This window comes from Pecten maximus, chromosome 2 (assembly GCF_902652985.1).
Source record: "Pecten maximus chromosome 2, xPecMax1.1, whole genome shotgun sequence".
In the NCBI taxonomy this organism is placed as follows: domain Eukaryota; kingdom Metazoa; phylum Mollusca; class Bivalvia; order Pectinida; family Pectinidae; genus Pecten; species Pecten maximus.
In genome coordinates, this window is record NC_047016.1 from 28,382,028 (window position 1) to 28,407,963 (window position 25,936).

The following is a 25,936-nucleotide window of genomic DNA, read 5'->3' on the forward strand; positions in this document are numbered from 1 at the left end:
ATAGAGTATGTACACGTCTAGGTCTAAAGGTTATAGAGTATGTACACGTTCTAGGTCTAAAGGTAATAGAGTATGTGCACGTTCTAGGTCTTAAGGTAATAGAGTATGTACACGTTCTAGGTCTTAAGGTTATAGAGTATGTACACGTCTAGGTCTAAAGGTTATAGAGTATGTACACATCTAGGTCTAAATGTTATAGAGTATGTACACGTCTAGGTCTAAAGGTTATAGAGTATGTACCCGTTCTAGGTCTAAAGTTAATAGAGTATGTGCACGTTCTAGGTCTTAAGGTAATAGAGTATGTACACGTTCTAGGTCTTAAGGTTATAGAGTATGTACACATCTAGGTCTAAATGTTATAGAGTATGTACACGTCTAGGTCTAAAGGTTATAGAGTATGTACACGTTCTAGGTATAAAGGTTATAGAGTATGAACACGTCTAGGTCTAAAGGTAATAGAGTATGTACACGTTCTAGGTGCAAAGGTTATAGAGTATGTACACGTCTAGGTCTAAAGGTAATAGAGTATGTACACGTCTAGGTCTAAAGGTTATAGAGTATGTACACGTCTAGGTCTAAAGGTTATAGAGTATGTACACGTTCTAGGTATAAAGGTAATAGAGTATGTACACGTTCTAGGTCTAAAGGTTATAGAGTATGTACACGTTCTAGGTCTAAAGGTTATAGAGTATGTACACGTTCTAGGTATAAAGGTAATAGAGTATGTACACGTTCTAGGTCTAAAGGTAATAGAGTATGTACACTTCTCGTGCTAAAGGTTAAAGAGTATGTAGACGTCTAGGTCTAAAGGTAATAGAGTATGTACACGTTCTAGTTTTAAAGGTTAAAGAGTATATACACGTTCTAGGTCTAATGGTTATAGAGTATGTACACGTTCTAGGTCTAAAGGTTATAGAGTATATACACGTCTATTTCTAAAAGTTATAGAGTATGTACACATTCTAGTTATAAAGGTTATACGGTATGTACACGTCTAGGTCTAAAAGTTATAGAGTATGTACACGTTTAGGTCTAAATGTTATAGAGTATGTACACGTTTAGGTCTAAAGTTATAGAGTATGTACACGTTTAGGTCTAAAAGTTATAGAGTATGTACACGTTTAGGTCTAAAGGTTATAGAGTATGTACACGTTTAGTTCTGAAGTTTTATAGAGTATGTACACGTCTAGTTCTAAAAGGTATAGAGTATGTACACATTCTAGTTCTAAAAGTTATAGAGTATGTACACATTCTAGTTCTAAAAGTTTTAGAGTACGTTCACATTCTAGTTCTAAAGGTTATAGAGTATGTACACGTTCCTGTTCTAAGCGAAAATAATAAGTTTAACTAGTCTCTCTCTACAACTACACTTTCAAACATTTAATTTGTATAAATAGCTCGAGATTGTCTCGCATAATTAATAGAAGGGCATGCAAGATACTCCAATAGTTGTTTCATGACCAACTACGGTACTGCATGCTTTCACAGTTCAACAAGTTTGTTTCTTCTATTTTACATTAGAATATATTACAGCATTCGATTGTAGCGTAAAAACACTTCTATTTTTACTGGTATACTATGATCATATTATACATGAACTATATGTAACATATTTTACTTCAGTCATCGTATGACATGACATTCACCAAAAGCGTGATCAGCCTAAGTTCGAATCTGGGTCAAAAGATATGACGAGAACCTCTACTCGTCCAAACCATCATGTCTTATCAGGCTTTACGCAGAATGACCATTTCATAATAATCGAAAACAACGAATTATATATTATATATATATAAGTTGTTTCTATGGATGTGGATCAGTTGTCTTCCACAAACAACGTTTATTTTTTTCCCATGTGTATCGAGCGTGTTATATAGCCAGAGAACAACTGCAAAAAAGTCAGTCTGTTGTCCAAGTCTATGACATGGGACACACGTCATGTTATGACTATTGACAGTGTCCGAAATAATGTCAATTGCCTGTATTCAAAAACCTGTGTACTCAACACTGAAAATAACATCCTATCTTCTTTTATGAGTATTGGATTAAAGAGGATTGGATTGCACTGACAGATAATCAGATTTAGTAATAATGGCAACTTTTCCCTCCAAGGACTCCATATTGGCAGATGACCTGGTACATAGGCCGTACTTTTACGAGTTGTTTTTGTGCACCCTGCGCACTTTAGTCTATTTTTGTGCTTCCCAAATAAACGTACATAACTGTTGCCGTTGAAGATAACTTAACCATAATGTTAGAAACATGTATTAAGGAACTATGTTATATATGTATCTGATAATATGCAACACTAGATCACTAGTGGCTTCATGTCATATTTGCATTACCTGTAAGCGTGGTTTGCATGATTCAATCTTCCAGCTACATCGATATTGTGATCAGAAGGGGTACGATCATATTCCTGTGCAGAATGAATTCATTGTCTTGATTCAGACATTATCTCTTCATACGTCATCAATGTATGTTATTGTCCTCGTAAAATTCATCAAATGAAATTGAGTTAGGGTATACTACTCTTTTATGCCAAATATATGAAGGGAACTTATGTACGCACGAACGCCCGATTTTCTCAGGCGAAATCTATGTGAGACCAATTATGTAGTCATTTTCCTGCTCTTGTCTCGTATTCTATTTAGGACTATGGATATGGGAATTATTTCCCAAAAAAGTTATATAAATTAATTTTTGTTTCAGTATTTACCTCAAAATTAAAACTGTCACATTGCCTATAGGGAACAACCAATCAAACAGACTTTTCGAAGATTTTTGAGATTTTTTTCCTGCGAAATTCACCCATTTTCAAAATGGCTACACTGGAAAAAATTTGAGCTGGAGGACCCATTTTTTATTACGTGTTTTATGAGACCCTCAACTTTTATGAACCATAATTGACGTGTTGAATTCATGAATTTTAATAATATACTCCAAAACGTTAACGCTAAAGTCTATGGAAAAACAATTGATTGGTTGGTCCCTATGATTTAGGATAGGATTTTAGAGCGTCATATGACCAATTCATAAATGTCCAGAAACGATTTGCATGAACTATATTAACGCCTTTTTGTAGATTATCATTACAATATTTGCAACATATCATAGAGCATTAGCTATGGCTTTTTCACGTTTTTTGTGTGATTATGTTATTGTATCTCCCAATTATATCTCTCAGAAAGAAAGAGAGAGTGTGTACATTGCAGATTTTGATTGATAACGGTCAACACACAAGTTTCATAAACTATTGACATTGTCGTTTTACACACCACCAAGCATCATGTACATGTAGATGAGAAGAGCGACAACAGGCATTGATGCCTCCATTCCATCAACACCTGCGGCTAACACGTTACATCGAAGTGATTCCCATGCAAGTTCAACCTTACAGGAATCGATTAATGCCCAGAATTCCATGTCTTTTGAACCGTTAGCATATTGCCGAAACATTTGCGCAATGTCTCCCCGGATGCATTTGTTAAAGCGTCCCTCCCCTCTCATCAGGAAATCTGTGCATTCCTTTAAACATGGTCCAAACGCTTGACAGCGAGAATGGAGTTCGGTGGAAAAGCGTATAGTATCAGGATGGGTTTTGTTCTTGAAGTTGTGAACGTTGCAGCCATCAACAACAGGAAAATCTTCCTTGAAAGACTTCAATTTGCATAAATCGATCCCTTTCCAAGCAGTGCAGTAAGGAAGCTGGATGTTTTGAGCTGGATGGAAGGTAAGAAAACCGAGACACATTTCATCTGAAGTACCGTCTCCTTCGAATGTCGTCCTGTCCTTCCCAATCGACCGGTAGGTACATGTGGTCTTTAGTTCATCCCCTGGTCGCAATTCAATGGGATCCCGAAATCTGCAATGGAATATTGGAATCTAGACCCTTGTTACGACATTAAATTAATCTTTTAAAGTCTTTTCATACGTTTTGGAACTAATACCAACGGTTCCTTTAGACATGTACTGTTAAGTCCTCAGTTTGTTAAGTAAGTAAGTATTATCTCCTTTCCAATATATAATGATTGGTGAAAAAACATGAGGACAATTTTGAATAAGTACTTTTTTCGTTATAGTGCAATGCTTTCAGTACTTTAATGTACATGATTGCTCAGAATAACGGATTGTGAATATATAATTATATATAGTTATTTATGATTATAGAAGCATTACATCATCCACATCTTAAAAAAAACACATATTAAACAAGGAAAATGTGAATAACGAAATGCAGCTGGGGTGTCTCTTTAATAATTTAAAAACGAATTTAATGTAAAACACAATAACATCATATCAGTTAGTGATACAGATCAATGGGGAAAGCATACAAGAAAGACATGTAACAAGAAAAATATTACATATCAGATAGTAATGTTTTCTTAAAAATAAAACAAATCGGAGTCTTAAACGTGGCTTTCTCAGCTCGTGTTCATGTACACATTGGTAGTGGATCACCCAGTTTATATCTAACTGATGGAAAACCTGGGTAGATTATACTTAGCCTCGCGACTTGCAGCTGTTAACCTGTTATGATATTAGCATCGAACCAGATTTATATAGATTGATGTCATTGAAAAAAAACATGCAGGTAAACAATATCACAATACCGTGCCAAGTTATGTAGGGGAAACAAATCTGGTTATTGGATAACGAGATCCGAAGCGTTAGAAATACTTTGATTGTAGTGTAAGGAACAGAATAAAATGGGTTCGGGAGGACTCACTTTAGCAAAATTAGCATAGTGTAATAAACATGAGAGAACATCTTACAGAAATTAATATGAAAATAAAAATATGTAAACGATGTTATGATAATATCCTATTACTTATTGGTGTTTATAGAATTATTTCTGGATATGTGGTATTTGTTTATATATCTTTAGATGATCCTCCAGTTGTCCATAAACATTTAACAATAATAAATATCTACAAGTTTGCACAAAACAAGTTATGTACTATAACAAAATGTTTGCTTGGACATGCAATTTCTTTAAATCACCAATAATTTGCTGTAAATGCTAGCAGCTGCTTCCTTAGAGTCACACAAAAGAGTAAGGGATTTATCTACTAATAAAAAATATCACTGACATCACCGGATTTACATTTTAGATTACCCTTAACCTGTTACGTTATTTACTCACTCATGAAGAACTGGACTGTCATAATTATATAGTTCATCATACGTCAGATCCCGCAGTTTAACGCGGTCCCTATACTGCTCAATTCTCTGCTGACGTCCTGAAACATATTACGTATGAAGACAAAAATCCGTTTCATTATTACCAAATCTAACTTTGTTCAATCCTGGTATATTGATATCTAAAATATTGAATATGTATATACAAGTTTTAGAACTTGTATGGATATGAAAATTTTTAATATTTGAAATAATTGATGTAAATTGATCTTCAAATTTAAACCTTAATTAATGTAATTACGTATTCATATACGTTTCTCTGTTCATTATGTTCTGTTGATATTATAATTAAGTGTTGTATTTACTTTTTTATATCAATGTTATTGGCAAGATACTCATTTTCAGTTTTGAAATATTTTTCATTCATCCTTTGCATATACATATATAAAGTACATTATGGTACATTTGTAGCAACAATTTTACAATATCATCTGATAGTTTTTTCATTATAGAACACAAAACAGTGTAAAATGGTACATTATACATTTATTCCAAGAAGTAGTAGATTGAAAGATACATTTGAATACGTTGTTATTTAGCTGAACTCTCTGTATAATTTTAATAGGAATTTTAAAAAGATACAATAATAATGTCCTACCCAAGTAATGCATGTGGTTAAGCGCTCTAGTAATGTAGACCGTGCCTGACAACTTCCTCGACGTACAGTCTTTTGTGCACGTGCCCTCAACTTTGTATGCCTCCTCTCCAGGCGGGATCACAATGTAATTCTGACCAATCATCAGAATGTTTGCATCGTGCACGCGGTGGTTGGCAGTGTAGTATAGTGTCATACCGGAACCGTCTGTGAAGTCAGAGCGAAGCAAAGGGTTGTTCCAGTGAAACTAGGGATGTAAGAGAACACAAATACATGTATATTAATTATATAAAATTCACTGGATGTGATTGAAAACGTCCGAAAAATACCTTGGTTGAATAGTTAGATGTTGGAACTAGATATGTATATATGAATGTATATTTTAAATGTGATATAAATAAATGATTTATGTTATATAATGAACAATATCATGTCGTAATTGCGTGATATAGGGATAAGTTAATACTGCAAAAATGACGTTGTTAAATAGGATGTTAGAGATGGAGGAAAACCGGAGTACCCGGACAAAAACCACCGGCCTACGGACAATACCAAGCTAAAGTCCAACGTGGGTTTCGAACTCGCAACTCAGATGTGGCGTTCTAGTGAAAAAGTGCATGGCCACCGTAACCACTCGGTCACCGCGGCCAACATTATGAATATATGTAATTTTTCATGATAAGAATTTAACTTACATTATGTATCTGAATTTTAAACAATTAAAATCATGAAAATGTCGCTTTTTTTCTATATACCTGGAAGGCAGCCTTTCTGTAACCATTCTGTCCTATTCTAAAGCCAATGTCTTTGTGGACACACTCGCCGCTGAACCCCACTGCCCATAGACCTATAAGGGTTCTGCACTGTCGATGGGCTGCCATGCCACAATGTTGTGGTGAGTTCAAGGGTGTGTCTGTGATCTCTTCGTCTGCTCAGGATTACATAGAATAGATAGAGGTTGTCTATCAGTGTCTTCAGTAATACCAAATATATTTCACGAGTGGGGCTTATATATTTGATAGTACTGAAGACACTGTTAGATATTATGTGAATTACATATCATAGCAAAATATATCGGACCTGCCTTTAATTTCACTTGTCAAAAATATCACTTTTATACAATTATTTTTTCGATATTTCACTTTCATTAAGTTATGATCGTGTATGCGAAAAAAATCCATTTTGTTTGTTTTGTTATGTGAAAATAATTTGCACCTAATGGAGTCAAATTATGTGCTTACAGATACAAACACATCATTATCACATATAACAATTTCTTTAAAATAACACATAACAAAGCAAACATATTGCCATCACATTAACATATCCAAATAACATTATCACCTCATATAACTCTATGGGCATTTAAGGAATGAAATTATTTTTTTTCAATATTCATAAGGTCATAACAACATTGGTTTCTTGACATATTCGATGAATCACGTTATACAAAAATGAATCCGATTTCAACCAAAGCTTTCAAGAAAACTGATATAAAAAATGTAAATAACGTCAAGGTAGTAGCATGATTTGGTTGGATGTCGACATTGCCTCCAGTATAAAAAGAATCTATACTTGTGTTGTATTTAAATCTATGTTAATTGATCGTATCTACTGATCTGCTACCGCCACATAACTGTAACGCATTTGACTGATATCTTGTATAAGGTCAGTCAAATAGCAGACGCTTACTCTTTTTAAACACATGGTTTACAATTTGCATCGTTAATCTAATGCAAAACTTTCTTTTTGTTCAAATATATTTGCGCTTTACAAGATGTATGACTATGAATTTGATATTTTACTACTATTTTCACACTTCAGTATTATATGGCTTGTTTAAGTCGATATGTCACAGCGTAATCAACAATTACATAAGACTCTATTATAAAAAAGCAGGATTCGCTTGTATATATACACTTATATTGTATAGAGCCTTACTGACACACATTGTAAACCATGACAGCCACTTACTCGTTTCATCACACCCAAACATAAGTATGTGATGCATGACCTCCTTATTGTCGATGTAGGGAGTAGTAGCTACCATGTGATAGTCACCATCTGTCGGTAGTTCAAACAACATACAATAATAGTTTGTCTCAGTAGGGGGCACCACCGTCTCAGGAAACCGGATTGTAATGTTCTGTATACCTAGAAATATTAGTATGTTAAAGAATGCTATAAGTTTTTAAAAAATGGATATTGTTTATCAAGATAATTTAAAGTTAATCATACATCAATAAAAAGCCTTTCTTCAGACACGATGGGCATGACATCCACTCCCCCCTAATGTAATGGTGTAAAGGTTTGAAATACGTTCCATTAACCTCTCGTATGGTATGACCGTATCACGACATTCACGACAAATATTCAATGATATGAAGCAGCACTACTTACAAAAATTGTGAACAATATACAGTAAGATAAACATACCATCTTCATTTAGAGCGTCACATTGGAGTTCCCCGACATCACAGTCAACCCACAAATTGGCCACCTGGCATGCGGGATCGGAGTAAGGGGTACAAACCCCAGGGTGGCTGATGCCGACAGTGACAGCTGGAGTACTCCCTTTGGTCCACACACAGTCCGGGTCTCCCAACTCCTCCCCGTTCGTCTTCCCGTCCCCGTCCGAATCCATCATGCAGAACGATTTGGTCCATGTCTATAAATTGATGCAGTGGTAGGATATTTGAAACATAATCCAAATACACAATTGTTTCTGTTGTTTAAAGCAAAGACAGTAGAAAAGGATTAGACAACGTACCATCCATTTAACGATTGCAGTCAAATTAGGATGATATATATGCAAATATTCTTAGTTGAAAATACGACAATAAGACCGAAGGAAAGACGCATTAAATTAATTGTGTACAGATTCTATTCGAAAACTGAATGAAAACGATATCTCATTTATTTATGTTAATTAAAAAATGTGCGGGTACCTCTTTTTAAATGTGTTTTTTATTTTTTTTTCATACTGTATATATCATGTATGCAAATATAAACCCGATAATAATCGAGACTTTCGAGCTTTCGAGATTCGGGGCACAGTAAGCCAAATAGTGCTCATAGTAATTTTCATCCAATATCACAAAATAAAATGCTGAAGTTTGTTTTCAAAGGCGAAAAAGAAACGTGAAAACGAACAAGAAAACCTTGATGAATTATTGTGCTATACACAAAACAAAACAAATTGTATATCCAAATCTGCTAACTGAAGTTATTATCTTAATAAATATTACATATTGTTGATGAAATATTATGTTCATTACATTATGCAAATGTTCCGTTTCGGTTTTGCGCTGTAGAATATATACAGCAGGCCTCTACAAACCATCAGCGAGCCAGGAACCCGTGAATAATTCATCACATGAAAATATTTGCCTATACAGACAACAATTATTGTGGTAAACAAACAATATATGCATATATAAATTGAAGGAAAATGTCTTCAAGGCTTTGATGAGTCATCTTAAGTAATACAAGGTAAATGACAATTATCTCTACAACAGTAAATTATGTACCCATGTAGAATATTTATATTGTTTGTATAGAGTTTTATTATTGTGTAATGAAGATGTCAGGTATGTGTATATCGCTTTACCTGGATTATAATAATTATTATTATAAATGTGACGAACTGACACATTACATGAAAAATCAATACCATGGAAAGTAAAAGAATTGTAAGTCAATTTGTTCTTTCATCCTAGGAAACCTGTTAAATTTTGGCACTATGAGGTTCTTTCAATTTTAAAACGGTGCTGGTGTTTTGTCAACTAAATCATCAGTAATATAATCAACCATCGTATATAGCGGAATGAGGTAACAATCATACGAAATACTATCATCATTCATTCGATTATTGAATACATACTCTTCCGGCGTTCGCAAAATCTAGGCCGAAAGGATTTCTATCACGTCCTCCGGATGGGTTCATATGTCCAACGCCAATCCAGGTGAAATTGACCTTACAAGGATGTGGAACTTCCCCGCCATTAGGAATCTCGTTCTGAAATCTAGGATATCCCCATACAGTACCCACACACAACAGAACAATCAAGAAGTTCATACTGAATTGAATCATTATAATTCGTCCACAGCTTTTTACGCAAAGAATTGAAGGGGACGATACCTAACCGCTAAACGGTGTCCAATGAGGACATATTTCCGTTAACTAAGTAACGGAAATCTGTATGCGCTGATATGCACTATAGCATACAACATAGTTTAATACGGTAAATGCACTTGAAAAGAGAGAGAGAGAGAGAGAGAGAGAGAGAGAGAGAGAGAGAGAGAGATGGCGCAGAATATGTTTGGCACGTTTTGTGGCGATCGACTGTCCCTCGCCTTGTGTAACTCAGTGTTACTTGTATTATGTATTGAGAAATGTCCAAGCAACAGTACTAATACTACTTCTAAAATAGGTATTTGATTATACTTTGAATTGCGATGACTATAATTTGGATATCTGCTGGATACTTACCTCGACTTCAAATTATGTACAACAAAGAACATGTAGATTATTGAAATATGGAGCTAAAACTATTGAACTGATATGGAACTAAAACGTATGGAACTGGTATGGAACGAAAACGTATCGAACTGATATGGAACTAAAACTACCTTGTGATATGTCCAGTCAGTCAACTTATCAGAAAGAGTCAACATCTAGGTCGCATCTTAGAACGCTCACTAACCCTAAACACTAAATAGTGTCATTGATTTCGAAATCATTGCTCTGGTGACATAGCACGTGACATTAAGCATATAAAAGGGAAGGTCATGCCCTCTACACCTTACAAGCGTCCGGCACGTTCCCTCTTAGCATTAGCAAGGTAGGTATAGACATGTCTCATAAACAGGGTTCAACATATAATATAATGATAAGTATAAAGTCAAGCGAATATGAAGGAGTTTTTACATGATTATCATATGGAAATGAATGCCAGCAATCTATTTGTTTTATTCCATGACTTCTTCTTCTTATTATTATAAACTGTTATACGTACATTGCAAATAACAGAATTGAAAAGGCAAATTGGCAGTAAATCATATGCAATAGAGACATTCAATAAAACATATAACATTAATTGATTTTAGCTACTTTCCACAACAGGCGAAACATGCCTATAATGAAATTGATTAGATGTTTATGTACCTTGTTTATCAACAGTGTGACTTTCATTGTATTAGATAATAAAAAGAATGCAGACGCAGTTACTTATTTTTCTGGTCGGCTGCTGCACAACATTTGCGTGAGTATTAAATATTGTTGTGTATATTGTATTGATTACAAATGAGAAAATATTGTTTTGTGTACAGTATACTTTATCTGTTTTATATATATATTAAATGGCTCAAGATAAAAATGCCAGGACCGATTTGTAAATTGAATAAAATACTTATTGCTATTTATTATAATTTATTATTATTACCAAATTCTTTTTAACACTAAATAACATATAATGCGTCAATATTTTATTGATCTACGAGAAACTGTATGTCTAACTGGTGTGTCATGATAATTCAGGTCAACTGGACTTTACCTGTGGACAAATCGACAACACATGCTATTCATTAACTATTGTCTAAATCTATAAGGTTTTCTGGAACATTCTGTCCATGGAATGTTATTCAAATCACATCTCGCCAATGATATTTACCTGATATTTACATTCCATGTATGCAATTTAACCATTGGTGTCATTGTAGACATGAAGTTTAAAACTTATAGATAAGAATATGAAAAATAATAGAGGGATAATTTTGTCCAGACTGGCATTTGGTGATTCACATATTATCGCGACAAGCGATATCTCCAGTTATACCTTATCTAGGTGCGGTCATACAATCCTATAAAAATTTCGATAATTCTAATTTAATTTCATGTCACTTGTTTGATTTTTAAAATGTTCAGAAATATAATGTTGCATAATGCCTTAAATACCTATTTATAACTCAGGTTTGAGGTGTAACTAACCGTTGAACGTTTTTGATACAAACTTGTACTTAACACACTAGAATAACGATTATTAGAAATAAAAATGGTGAAAGTTTCAGAAATTACTCTGTGTTCTGTGAGTTCCAGCCCATCTACGACCCCCCCCCCCTCCCCCCCCCCTCCCCCCCCCTCCCCCCCATACACACACACATACTTAATAAAGGGGGATATAGCAATCATTTGATGTTTGCGTCCGTCCATTTGCCTGCGAATCTGTGCGTGCCAAGCTTTCGTAAAAGATACCCACAAGCCTCTGGACAGATTTAGTTTTTATTCTCACAATAACATCACACCATCAAGTACTGGAGTACCGCAGTGACTGAGATGACTGTTTGTAAACCATGGTACAAATATAACTATCACTGCTTGTAAAGTGTTGACATGGAAATATTGTACATTTCTCTAAATCCTCTGAAACATGGAAATCGAAAAATAAAATAAAATAAAAAAGCTGCAATTTGCTCGATTTTAGTTTTTTTTTTTTATATTTCTTTTACTTTTACGATTTGCACCTCGCAAAAGTAACTCTTAAATTTCATTCTGGTGGTCATTGATATAGATAAAATGTCATATCTGAACATAAAAAGGGAAGAAAAAAAATTGTTCAAGATATCTCTGGACAGATTTAGTTCATATCCACACCATTACGCTTCAGCGCCAAAATCTATGCTTATTTATATTTTGAATATCACCATTTACAGTCGCAGGCAAAAGGTCGCATTTAACCACTTTCAAAATAAAAAAAAAGATGTACACGATATCGCACGAATCCATGGACAAATTGATTTGTATTTGATGATTGCGTTGGGCGTATCTTTGTGTGCTCCCGTCTACTTTGCTTTTGTTGTCATCGTTTAAGATGAAGGACTTTTGTTGACTTCATCGTATATAACAGTATAATAGAAAAAAATGACGTATGATAAATACATATATTGTATTCTGAGGGTATATACTTTCATCACGGTTGCTGGTTCCGTATTGAGACTTTAACGAATTGTACTTGTATGTCACTTCAAAACATTCCAAGATATGCAGTGATTTAAATAGAAATGATATAAGCCCTCAGTCAGTTCCTTCACGAGAGGTGCTTCATTTATATAGGTGTCTTAAGTGACACACTGTTTCATATTAGGTGTGTTATGGAATTGTTTACCTGAATAATGCCATTCATCAATGGTAAATATATTTTGTGTTCATATTGTGCAAAGGCACTGCACTATTTTATTGCCTGTTTGGACGGGCCGAATGTATTGTAAGGCCCTCACGCAAGGTATCAAGTTATATGCAATCTAAGATGGCAATTAGCATGCTTCATCTGGACCTGCCTGTGTCACTTTGTATTCGTGTTTTGTTTAAAGTAGTTATCTTTTTTATTTCAATGTAAATGAGCAGTTTTATAAAATATTACAAATTATCTGTAGGCAAAACTACACGCACAATGACATTGTAGCGGCAGTTGATGCCACATTCAAAAACCTCGATACCAGCCACGACAGCAAATTAGAATTGTTTGAACTGCTTGATGTCTACGACAAACTCGATACTGAGGGTAAGCTTAAATTAGTCGTTTGTAAGTTATATGTTTTTACAATATTACATCAAATACATTCTTGGTATCATACAGCATTTGCTTGGTCATATTTTCACGATACATTCTAATTGTGAAAAGTGTTGGAAACATGTTAACCACCAGCATGACTCTTGATCCTACCCATGGTGCTGTTTTTTCAGTGATATTGTGGACAACTGTCCTTGTTTTGAGTTAGTGTCAGATACGTTGTTTATGTCTCCTCATTCTACTGTTTTACTGTCTAAGATGATTGTATTTAGATGTCTTTCCAACAAACTCCTGTGTCACATTAGTCCGGTCTACTAAGTTTGCTGTGAATTCAGTCAGTTGCAATTATTTCGGGGTTTCGAGTACGTTTTCTAGAATGGAACAACATATGTTACTAGCTTTCTGTGATGGTGATGGTCCTCGAGTACGTTTTCCAGGAAAACACCACATATGGTACTGCGTTTCTGTGATGTTGATGATCCTTGAGTACGTTTCCAATAATGATACCACACACGACAGTGGTTTTCTGTAATGTGGATGATTGTCCTTACGTTTCCAAGGATGATTACACATATAAAACTGGCTCTCTGTGGCTTTTCTTTTTTATTTATATTTCTTCATTTATCACATAATCGGTCTATCGTACTATGAATTCGTCCTTGTAATATTTTTGCGTATAGGTTGATATTGTTTGATACTCTGGATTGATTTTCATTGACTGTAAATCCGAAATCGATTGTGATGTCAAATTAATGAAACAAACGTTACGTTACGTCATGAATTAGTTGTACATAACGCAACAAAATAACTGCCTTTTCACATGATGTCCTCTGCAGCTATCCTATCTGAGTTCCTATCTTTTAGATTGTCATGCTCAGTGATTTGCATTGGTTTTGTTGTTTTTCTGATTGATTAAACGTCCTTGTTCCAGCTGTAACCGAGCTTAGGAAACTTGTTTTACGCTTGATTTAACGGCCTTGTTTCAGCTATAACCGAGATAAGAACACTTTTTTCTGGTTGATTTAACGTCATTGTTCCGGTTATTACCGAGCGTATGACACCTGTTGTTTCTCAGTTACTTCCGATGACTTGTAAGTGACTAAAAGCAATAAGCTCTGTTTTTTTCATTTGGTTTTTTCTCCGTGCGCGATTGTTTTGGTGTGTCCCTTGTTCCTAATATCAAACGGATGTCTTGTTGATTGGCTGTTTCTTCAGTCAGTATTATTCATCTTATGTCGCTTCAGTTAGGTGCTTATGTTGTCTTCGCAGCCAGTTGCTAAAGTTGTAATGTATCTTAAATCAGTTGATTATCTGTTTCCTATCGGTTCCCATTGTTGTATTTCCTAACCCAGTATCTCCTGTTTTAATATATCTTCATGTAGTTTTGGCATTGATTTATTCCCATTCGCATATGAAATTATTCTCATATGCTGCTGTATTACATTATAATAAAACAGATCTAAAAACATAAGCTGTAATAAAATTTCTAGTTTTCCTTCCTCAGGTGACGGTCGAATCAGTGAAATGGAATACACCCAGAGGGCAACAGTATTTCACCAGTTTTTTGGAATCGTATTCATGCAGCTGGACTATGATGGCGACGGTTATCTGGACAGAAGTGCTGAGTATGGCCAGTATATAATGATGGACACCAACGGTAGGGACCCTTGATAGTGATGCAGGTTTAAAGTATTCATAAACTGTATAGCTACGTTTCTGTATCTGTAATGATGCTTTTCACTTGTGTGTTTGAAATACTCTGAATTTAACATTGGAGTTTTATAACTAAAAATAAGATAACTAGTGTTATAAACCTATGAAATAATTTAACTGGAGAGATTATTCTCTAGGTTTGCCGTTTCCATGCATGCCATGCCTAAATTAAATTCAAAGAAATCAATGACCTTTCATAATTAGCATGGATTATACAATATTGACTAATCGGAGTGTTTTCATCGATAATTTTGTGAATATTTAAAGCAGAACAACACTGAGCGTAAGCGTTAGTGTCGAACATGATACAGTCACGCTAGTATCCCTCCATCGGCCCACGTTTGCCGAAGGGTTCATTGTTGTTTCTCCAGTTACTTAAACATTATTCTTATTGTATTTTGTTGTATTTCCAGTACTTCTTATATATATTATGTGAGTGTATGTGTATTTTTTGTGTTTTGATAAAGGGGCGGATTGCCTCGAAAATTTAACAAGCCTCATTGTTCACACTGTTTGAATTACTTCCTTGCCCCATATAATCATTACAGGTAATTCGTATCCTCCATACATTTATGTGAGGATCAAGTGTTATCTGGATTATACTGTTGATATTACTTCTTTGACCCATATACACACATATATATATATATATATATATTTCAGGTGATAACGAAGTTAGCAGGCGAGAATATGATACATATTACACCAAAGTAAGTAGCCTATGATAATACATGTACATTGTCTTCTTTAGTCATATGCACGCATTAATTGTTCATCTGACACTGTCAGTAATACTCAGGAATCGGCCTTACAATGTTCTTTAGCTTATTTTTCTCATAGAAATGTTATAAACACTTTTTTATTCCCTTATATCCAAAAAAGTTTTTCCTATGGAAATATTTAAATCAATTAGTTTCCTTAAGGTAAGGAATGTTGATGACACCGGGCTTGTACTATATTCATAGCATTAGTTGTGCTCTATTTGCCTTTCATTTATATCAACATTGTGATTTAAATATCAAATACCTCTTTAGTCAAAATTTACAAAATGACTGTTCTCGGTTTCTCTATAACAGGTTATAGAAGATTCCATACAGAACTATGGATATTTACTGGGAGGTTCTCCGGGCACGACATAGAAACTGCTCTCACATCATGATGATTAAACTGGATGTAAATCCTATTGAATAAACGAATGTTATAACGTCTTGAATACTTGTTTTTATTCTAAAACACATTTCATTACAACTTCCGTTGTACATAACGTTTAAGAAGGACTTTTGGAAAAGTTTAAACTCGGCACTGAATGGTTAAATTTAACATAATTTCGCATTTATTGAAGACTTGAACGGAAACATATCTAGTGGCCTATCTTAAAAAAGTATCAAAGATCTGTTTTTACTTACTTGAGATATGTAACCGTACTGATAATTATAAAATAGGTTTTACATCATACTTTGAATTGCGACAACTACAATTTGGAGATTGTGACAGCGAATGTCAATAAAAAGGTTGTAAGTAAAATATTGTTTCGATATTTCATTCCAGTAAATTGTAAGATTGTATAAGAAATCATTATATGTCTGCACCGATTTAGGCTATATATATTCGGACTTTAACTTGACCGTCTGTCTATTCGACATGTTATATAAGTTAGTTCTTCTGTATACGTGGTTTATTAAAGTTCAATATATGTATATTTAAGGGTAAACTGTAATATTTTTTACGTTATTGAGCAATAACACAAAAAACTGGGGTGTACTCTGAATAAACCGCAAAGCGAAGCGGTTTATTCAGAGTACATCCCAGTTTTTTGTGTTATTGCTCAATAACGTAAAAAAATATTACAGTTAACCCTTCTAATTAAATTAACAACGATAAGAAACATTTTCATTACGTTTAACATGTTTATTTTGCTCCAGATATTTAAAAACACATCGATAAATACAAAATCCCGTGAATAACGATTACTCCGCTGACGTCACATTATGTACTTCCGGTGTTCTTTTTATTTTATTTATATGTTATGAGATGATAACATAATTTTTGAGCCAATGAAAATGCTTGTTACAAGCAAAATTGAATTATACACTATTTACAAAATATGACATCCTAAAGTAGAGGTCAGCCTTTTCAGCCAGCGGCCGGCTCGAGTGCAAAACCCAAGACTCCCTTTCAACTATGAATACGGGGCTTGAATATACCGATTGACAATTTCCTACAGATACGCAATTTAACACACGTGAACCATATCATCAGACAGTTGCCTAATACCTATACATGGAACCCGTAGGCCACTGATCTTACATAACATGTCTGGTAAATTGTATGGCAGGTGACCAATCTTTATACATGATTAAGTACGTATATACTTTAGCTTAGTAGCTGACACAGTCTGTCTCATAACTGGGTTAACATATTTAACTAAATTATATTTTTTTAAAATATAAATCAAACTATGTTTCGGCAGAGACATATCTTGTTCGAGTATTTTCTCCTCAACTAGGAGGATATGTCACTTACATTCTGCCGTTGTTCATGAAACATTGTTTTTCCGCTCCTATTGTATACCTAATATTGGATCAATCCTGCTATATTCTCTGTTGATTATCAGTGCATCAATTGTGATCCCTTCAGAACTGGAATTTTTTTTCGTGTTCCTCATTAAGGCCATTGATCTACCAATATATACATATGCTTTCCTCATTTTGACATCTGAGATATAAGTGTGATTTATCTAATGGCATCTAATAAATGCTCAATTTTCGACAATATTGGTTTTTGCGTTTTTTGTTAGCATAAAACATAGAATTCACATGTGTGCTACACTGGGGGAATTACAGCTTAAACACGATAGTATAAGTGTTCGTGTAGGAGATTTTCAGATTAATTTGTAGTACATGTTCGCTGTTACCATTTACTTTGAAGCTAGATGTATTTATCATCAAAGTAGACTTTCAGTAGCATTGAAAGCATGTTATGAAGTAATAGAATTTTCTTGGCCAATAGTGTTGATATTTGGTTACTATTTGTTTTATTATTTCAATTACATGTATTAAGTTACTTACAATATTTCCATGTCATGGAACACATCATTTCAATGTAGTATCTTAACAACCAACTTATTAATACTCTTTTGTAAAACTTTTTATATATCCTAAAATTCAAGAAAATCTTTGTGAACAAGGTATTCCCAGATAGCCCTTTGACCTTGACTGCGCTGCTAGAAGGACGTATGGTACCTCCTGCTATTTTTGCATAATTCTAGAGGCGACTAAATGAGGATCTTATCTTTTATCTTTCTTAACAAATTGCTTCTTCCCAAAATTTCCTTTGAGACTGCCATCCATTTTGTACTTATCTTGCGAGGAAGGCGTTGAGTTCTGCTCCCTGACCGAGTCATACCAACCCGTCCAAACAATGCAAAACCAACCCGTCTGACAAATACACATACTGTTTATTTAGATGAAGACTTATATCAACGTCCAATGCTTAATGAAATGTATCTATGTCAGTTAAGCTAGCATTGTTAAAAAAAAATCGGTTTGATTAAAACAGATAATTCATTAAAATAAAATTCATTTGGAGCCATCTCTGCGTAAGTGGCGGACCAACATTGGACGTCGTGGCTTAAAGGAAAATCCCTCAACCTATTTCTAACCGTTCTTGGACACACTGGCCGACCACAAAGCCGTCTCCGTCACCGTCTGAAATCGAATTACGTTGGGGCGAGAAATGTTTGCCTCTTTCTTGACGTCACGTCGTAATGCGCGACCATCCGCATCCGGGACGGTCTCCGAATCTCCCTGTGGGTCTGAGACGTCCAACTAAATGATATATTGTTGTTTCCTGTACACCATATGGCTGGGCTACATGACGTTGCGAATGCCCCTGTATTATCAGAGCCATGGCTCTTCCCTATCGCCTTCACTCAAACGCGGCTTTTCGCTGTGCAATCGCTTCGAAAAGAAATGTGTGTAAATGATTTGTACTGTTCCAATGTTCGATTTGTAATCAGCACATAATGTTCAATATTACCCCTGGATTCACGATATCTTGAACAACATGCTCATAGCATGCAGAGTCAAACGATGTCATGGTCGACAGACTTTTAACTGAGAAACATTTGCTCTTATTGTTGTTATGAGCCGTCAATTTTAGGCGTTCAAGACTAGTAGGAATTAAAGGATTTACCTCAATTTCCCTAATTGTGCTCCGGTCCTCCTCCGGTCCTCCTGTCCTCCGGCCATAGGCGAGCCAACATTAAATTGTGCTCGACACCGAACTTCGTCAAAATCAAAATTGCAAATGTATACGTTTTCATCAGTAACACACGAATTCTATGCATAACGATTTTTTTAAATACAGCCCTCATGTTTATATAACACTGTCAGTTATCATGCTCTGAATAGAACCATTCGTCAAAGTTCAATGTAAATGCTTTTCTACGACTATCTTCACAGATATTTATTGACGTTTTATTCTATAGCGACTCTCTGGCAGGCAACACAACGTGTCAAGTACCCGCTACACTGTTTTACAGGTGTAACTAAATGATAAGAAAGACTATCTATGAAAAGCCTTGAGCGATAAGGTTGTATATACAGTGGCACAGTTTCTGTCGAGATAAAAGAACCATAAGGTAGGTCATATACTAATTGTTTTGAAAATATAATTATTATATAACAGTCATAACAAAGATATGTTTTTTATGTCGGTGTTATTTGTTTTAATAAAATACATAATGTCTAAACGATTCATAGTCTGTTATAAACAGGTTATCTTCAATTTCTTCTCCATATTCCCCTCATTTTACCGACTAAATTTGGATTGACAATTTCTTTCGCATATCTCTGATTTTATTTTATTTTATTTTTTTTTGCGTTTATCCATTCTCATGATGTACAATATCTAAATAGTTCCAGTAGATGCCAGCTTGGCCTAATATGATACTGTGTAATGCAATTTCTAGAAACATCATATCAAATTCATTATCATATTTTCTTTTCATGTAGCTGACAATGAAGTGAGCCGGCATGAATTTGATCAATATTTCACCAAGGTAAGCAAAATAATCACATTATCGCTTTATACATAATAAGCATAAGAATCATATTTATTTTTTTGTGGCAATTTGTTAAAATAATGCGGTTGGGCAATTTAAGTTATTGATAAGATATACCTACTTTTTTATGTCTTATTAGTATGGAAAGCACAAAAAACCTTATGCTTCAGCCAAAGTTCGATTTTAAGATGCTATGTATTTTCTTACCCCATAGATTGTGGAGTCTGCTATCCATAATTATGGTTCAACAAGCAGCCCAATAGCATCGCATTGAAAGGTAAATATGTTAAATCAGATTTGGATGGAAAACACTCAGCACAAACATGATGCTGTAAAAAGTAACGTATACATATATATACGAAATACCACTCCTTGACTATTTAAAACACAAACCGTTAAAGGTTCATGCTCGTTAAAAAACAACAACATTGTATTAAACATAAATATTTACAATAGGGATTAATATAAATAATGTTAGCCCAGTTTATACTGTTTTCCTGTAATGCTGTATATCCTTATTTCCCTCAACCTTAATTGTAATTAAATTTACTTGTATACCATTTTGCATTCATTTATTAGTGAGTGATTCTTATTGTATGGTATGCCGGTGTCTTAAATGTGTTTTTGTTTCTTTTACAGGAATACAACAAGAATGATTTGCCCACCTTATAATGATTATTTGTATAATCAATTGGAAAAGAGAAAACAAGAAAAAACTAAAATAAAATATAACAAATGACTAAAATGGCTTTCTATATATTACTGAGTGACTGTTAGCCCTATGTGTACTTATCCTGGTTTCCATTTATGGAAATGACACATAAGGTCCTAATAAGGTGAAATAATGATAAGGATAACACTGTTGTTTGAGAAGGAATGGATCTCAATCCTCTCCTGGAGATCTACAACAAATAAGGATGCCAACCTAAATCTGGCCCCGATATCATCAATTTTCCACAGAAAAGCATTACATATTTTAGTGATATTCATTTACTTAAATTTCCCCTTAAATCCCATAATGCTTTCCTGTGGAAAATGAATTCCCTTAAGTTAAAGATCGTTGATGTAACCGGCCTTATTAATAACATTCATAATAGATGAATCAATATAGTTCTGGTGCGACCGCGATTGACTGAGCGTCACAACAACTGAAATGATAATGTTTTTGAGGTTGCTTTTAAAAATAATATCGTTTAACTCTGAATATGGAATTTGCAACGAAACCAGTAACGGAACATCAAGTATCGCTCTAGAAAGTGATTTGAGCAGGTAAACATCCATTACAGTCGATCTTTTGAAGCTAATATGACTGGGAACTATGCTTATTACAAGGGTAATACTTCCAAGCAGCATTCTACTAACCGAATCACTATTAATTTGAGTATAGTTTAATGCACCACAATTTAATTTTACTTATGAAATGTAGGCCAAGACATCAAATGTTACAAATTCGAAGACTGCAAACTCGAAGTAAAAATTCAGCTATGACAGTAAAAATTCGGTATAAAAGATACTCTTTTGCCTCAATTATTTAGTATATCTCGAAAATGTATATATGCTTAGCAAAGGTTCAAGATATTAATAAAATGAAAAAAATGTGCAATGTCAGTCATTGGCAAATATTGTTTTATTTTCATTGTCATTAGTAAATCGACAACAGAAAATATATCGTTTCGTAAAAATTGAATTTTAAAATGCTTTGTGAAAGGTACGGAAGCGTATTAGGGCCACTATACAAAAAATCGTACATACAATTTACTAATTCGTAGTAAGGTTATTTGGTCAAAGGTCAAGGTCAGAGTTTGAATTTCTTACTTGTTAACATTTTTATGACATATGCATTATAAAGCAAAGTGTGTTGGTATAAAACAAGGTGTCAAGTAAGCAAGTAACTAAGTGAGCAAGTGATCATTGGGTCAAAATATTCAATAAATTGTATGTTGACTGGTAAACATTTTGTTATGACATAATAAAGCAAAATTAGTCACAATATAAGAAAAAGTCAGCTTATCAAAGATCAAGGTCATCAGATCAAAGATCAATGTCAGATTTAGTATCTCTTAACTGACAAACATTTTGTTATGTCATTATAGACCAAAGTTGGTTTCAACTGACCTAGTTACTTGGTCAAAAACTGATTAATGGACGAAACAAAGGGTCAACATGGCACCCAAATGACATCATGTTTGTACTCCTGCGAATACAATCAAGATTAATACCGAGTAAATAGGAGTCCATAGTGCAAAATGTAAACATAAAGTAGTATCATCAGTGCCCAATTAATTTTTTGGGTCGAGTCATCATGGAAGTCGGCATGGTTGATCAAAAACATGTAACTTGTTTATTGTCATCATTATTGCATTTACCCTTAAGGGCCAGACACATAGCGGGGCCCTTTCCGACATGTCACTGTTCTAGTTGTTACTGGTATTCTTTAATTATTATGTTAGTAATATACTTTGTAGGAGAGTTCCTAAGGTAAATCGTACGTACGAATTTGTAAATTGTACGTACGAATTAGTAAATCGTACGTACGAATTAGTAATCCGTACGTACGGTTTGTGTTTATTGTGTCTATAACTGTCAGATATATTTCAATATTTGTATATTCACGTAATAGAGAAATCTTTATTATTCGCTATACACATATTTGCCGTTATAGTTTGTATCAATATGGGATTGTTCTTTTTGTGTTAAATCTGTATTATCTTATCTTTTATAGGTGGATTCGGTGTAAAAGCGTTTTGCACAATCACGAAATTAAAAACACGATACTCAAAACATAAGTACAACACTCCATAACATGATACAGCTTAATCGAGGGTGACACACCATGACATAGCACGACACATTACACCACACGCTTTATCACGCTATACATGCATATAGCGTGATAAAGCGTGACACTTAAAACAACGGAAGAACGCCTTAACAACATAACCTACCGAACTTGACAACCAAGTATATGTTCACGTTATGTCATGTTTAATTAATAAAGCTGAGTAACGTTGCAAAGATGCTGTAGTCATATTCTGACACGCTTGCAACGTTTCCTGTAGGTGCAAGGACGTGCCACTTCACATTTGATCAAGGGGGCCCAGAGTTTCTATAGCAACAGAAATATTTGTATACAAAGTTGTAAAAAAAATGGGATATTTGATTGTGAATTTTAAAACAATGCAAGTAATAATCTATATATCAAGTATTGAAATATGAAATATGATATTTGTATCTATGTCAATGTAGATATACAAATATAAAAAGTATAAACCTAAGTAAATGCTTATAGTTCTCGTTTCTTTATCATGAAAACAAGACTATTTTCATCATAATTCCTTGTTGTACAATCCACTTAATATATAAAGTGACAAGACTGGTCTTCGCAATTAAAGATCAGCACGTCTATATAACTGAAGTACATAATGTGTTTGATTTTCCTTTACTATACACATAGGCTATATTTTGAACTATTACACGCTAAAATGACAATTTTCGAAATTTAGTCCTACCTTTTCAAGCGTCTAAGTCAACAGATGTCAACACTGCCAGGTGACTTCAAGGCCTACAGGAAAGTAGACTTTTATTGATTCTTAGTGTGTTTTAGCGATAAAAAATATATCATGGTCAACAGTTAAAACAGTTTTCCTCGGTGTTGGTACTCACCAGTTGATCTGTTTCTCTCGGCCTTCGGCCTCGGGGAAACAGTTCACCTTGGTCAGTACCAACACCTCATTAAACAGTTTTGATTGTTGACTGATGAGGCACGAATCAACTGTTTTGTTATCTGACCAATGAGGTGAATAAATTACAACAAAAACCAGTCTGAAATTAAATGTTTAATAACTCACTGAACCCTTGATGATATTCATGTCGACGACAAGTAGCTCAGCCACTGTCATCTTTACGCTTGAAATTAGGCGCGTTCGATTGGGCAGCGCGTGACCGGGCAACAGTTCATGGGTAGCATTCACGGTAAACCATGTGACGGGGAAACGGTTCATGGGTAGCATGTTTTACATTAAATATTTTCTGGGAAAACAGTTTACAGTTGTTTAATACCTCATCAGTCAACAGTCAAAACTGTTTTCACGAGGTGTTGGTACTGACCAGGTGAACTGTTTCCCAGAGACCAAAAGATCGGTGGAAATTAGGTAAAAACACAGATGAACGTTAACAAAATAAAAAGATATGCTGTATCATGGTATATATGTAGCCATATTGGCGGTGTCAGAAGACTGGAATAATGCTAAAATATTATCTTGTATTTACAGTTAGTGGAGAAGACGGTGAAGAACGTTAGGCATCTGTTAGGATACTAGAGGCGATATTTTTAAGTGTAACATATTTCACAATAAACAAAATAATCATACCAAGGCTATATAATTGATCTATCTTAAAAACAACGGTAATTTATAGAAAAGGCTTTTACCTTAAGAATACCTCTAAATGCGAATCAGTTCTGTTTTCAGATGTGCTAATTTTTAGTTATAGTAGTCATATGTTTACCGTATATCTAACATATGACCAATCCATTACCATGGGCCATTTCTACCATACATTGTTAGGCTTCAAAACCAAAATTATCTGATCGCCCTTTGACCATGGACCTTCCGTCTATAAATAATCGCAAATAATCATAAATAAATAATCATGTACATGTAGGATACACTTGGTCCTTGTGTTAATTTGATTTTCAGCCTGATCCACAAAACAAACTGTCCACCAGACGGCCATTTCTTTTATTTTGAGAGTTAATTTCTTTAATTGCCATTTCCTCAGAAGTTCTGGGTTTTTTCCCTCTAATCCCATACGTAGATTTCCCTTTATTCCAAGTTGATTTTGATCCTGAAAACAAAGTGTCCATCATTCGACACTCTTTTATTGTGACAATTTATCACAATTCATGAAAAAGTACCAAGATATTTTTTTTTATCAAACTTCATACGTATGTTTCCTTTAGACCCTCAGTGTACTCTTTTGATTTTATATCTGATTAAGAAAACAAACAATTGTCTCAAATATAAGTTCTGTTTGTTCCCTTGCTGTGCCCATTTAATTTTGAGTTTAATCCATCAAGAAGACTCAATTTGTTTTAAACAGTTGAAGTTTATTGTCGCTACAGGACAGAGGATTTTTATGTGGGTCCTATTAGGTTTCTTCTCCCGCAGACCACCGTCCAGGTGGTAACAACAAACAGACAAAATGTTTACAATGCACCATGCGCTAAACCATCAGTATCGATATTGAGTATTTATCTAGCGTCACGTTCTCTACCATGTTTTGACTCCCAGTTGTGCATTAGTTTGGTGAACGGACTACATCACTCCCATTGTGAGTTGCTTTTCCCGTCCACCCCGAGATTGTATGGACACTCCCTCCTATAAATGCCCTCGCTTTCATGCCATTCAATCGGGCGAAAAAAATGTTCAAACTTCACATGCACGTTTCTCCTAGTCGCTAATGGTGCTCAATGGATTTTGAGTCTGATCCAGCAAACATTATGACCGACAGATGACCATCGCTAATTTTGAGAACTACAGCCTGTAACTGTTTTTGTCGTCAGAAGTTCAAGGGATTTTTTTTAAATACTCCGTAGATAAGTTTGTTTCTCTTTGTCCGTAGCTGTGGCTATTTGATCCAGAAAACACGAAGACTGACATTTAGAGTTAAGCGTCGTTAATTTTAATTGACAAAACAAATCCCTTGTTATAAAAATAAAATTCATGATTATGTGTAATGTTCTGTGGTATGTTTGTCTCATTGTAATAACGCGGAATTGATGCCGATTTTACA

The 25,936-nt window shown here is 34.5% G+C and overlaps 1 protein-coding gene and 1 long non-coding RNA gene across 2 annotated transcripts; one reads left to right on the forward strand and one right to left on the reverse strand.

The window, feature by feature from the left end:
* Window positions 1–3,048: 3,048 nt before the first annotated feature.
* LOC117321721 (dopamine beta-hydroxylase-like) lies at window positions 3,049–9,910 on the reverse strand. Its single transcript, XM_033876233.1, has 7 exons — window positions 9,681–9,910; window positions 8,234–8,465; window positions 7,772–7,951; window positions 6,553–6,725; window positions 5,801–6,044; window positions 5,147–5,243; window positions 3,049–3,865 (listed from the first exon to the last, which is right to left on the reverse strand). The coding sequence occupies exons 1-7, from the start codon at window positions 9,888–9,890 to the stop codon at window positions 3,271–3,273; spliced, it is 1,731 nt and encodes a 576-aa protein (XP_033732124.1). The 5' UTR covers window positions 9,891–9,910; the 3' UTR covers window positions 3,049–3,270.
* Window positions 9,911–10,434: 524 nt separating this feature from the next.
* Window positions 10,435–13,352, forward strand: LOC117321722. The gene is made up of 3 exons (XR_004531401.1): window positions 10,435–10,641; window positions 11,000–11,061; window positions 13,229–13,352. It is a non-coding gene; the product is annotated as an uncharacterized LOC117321722 (long non-coding RNA).
* Window positions 13,353–25,936: the final 12,584 nt, after the last annotated feature.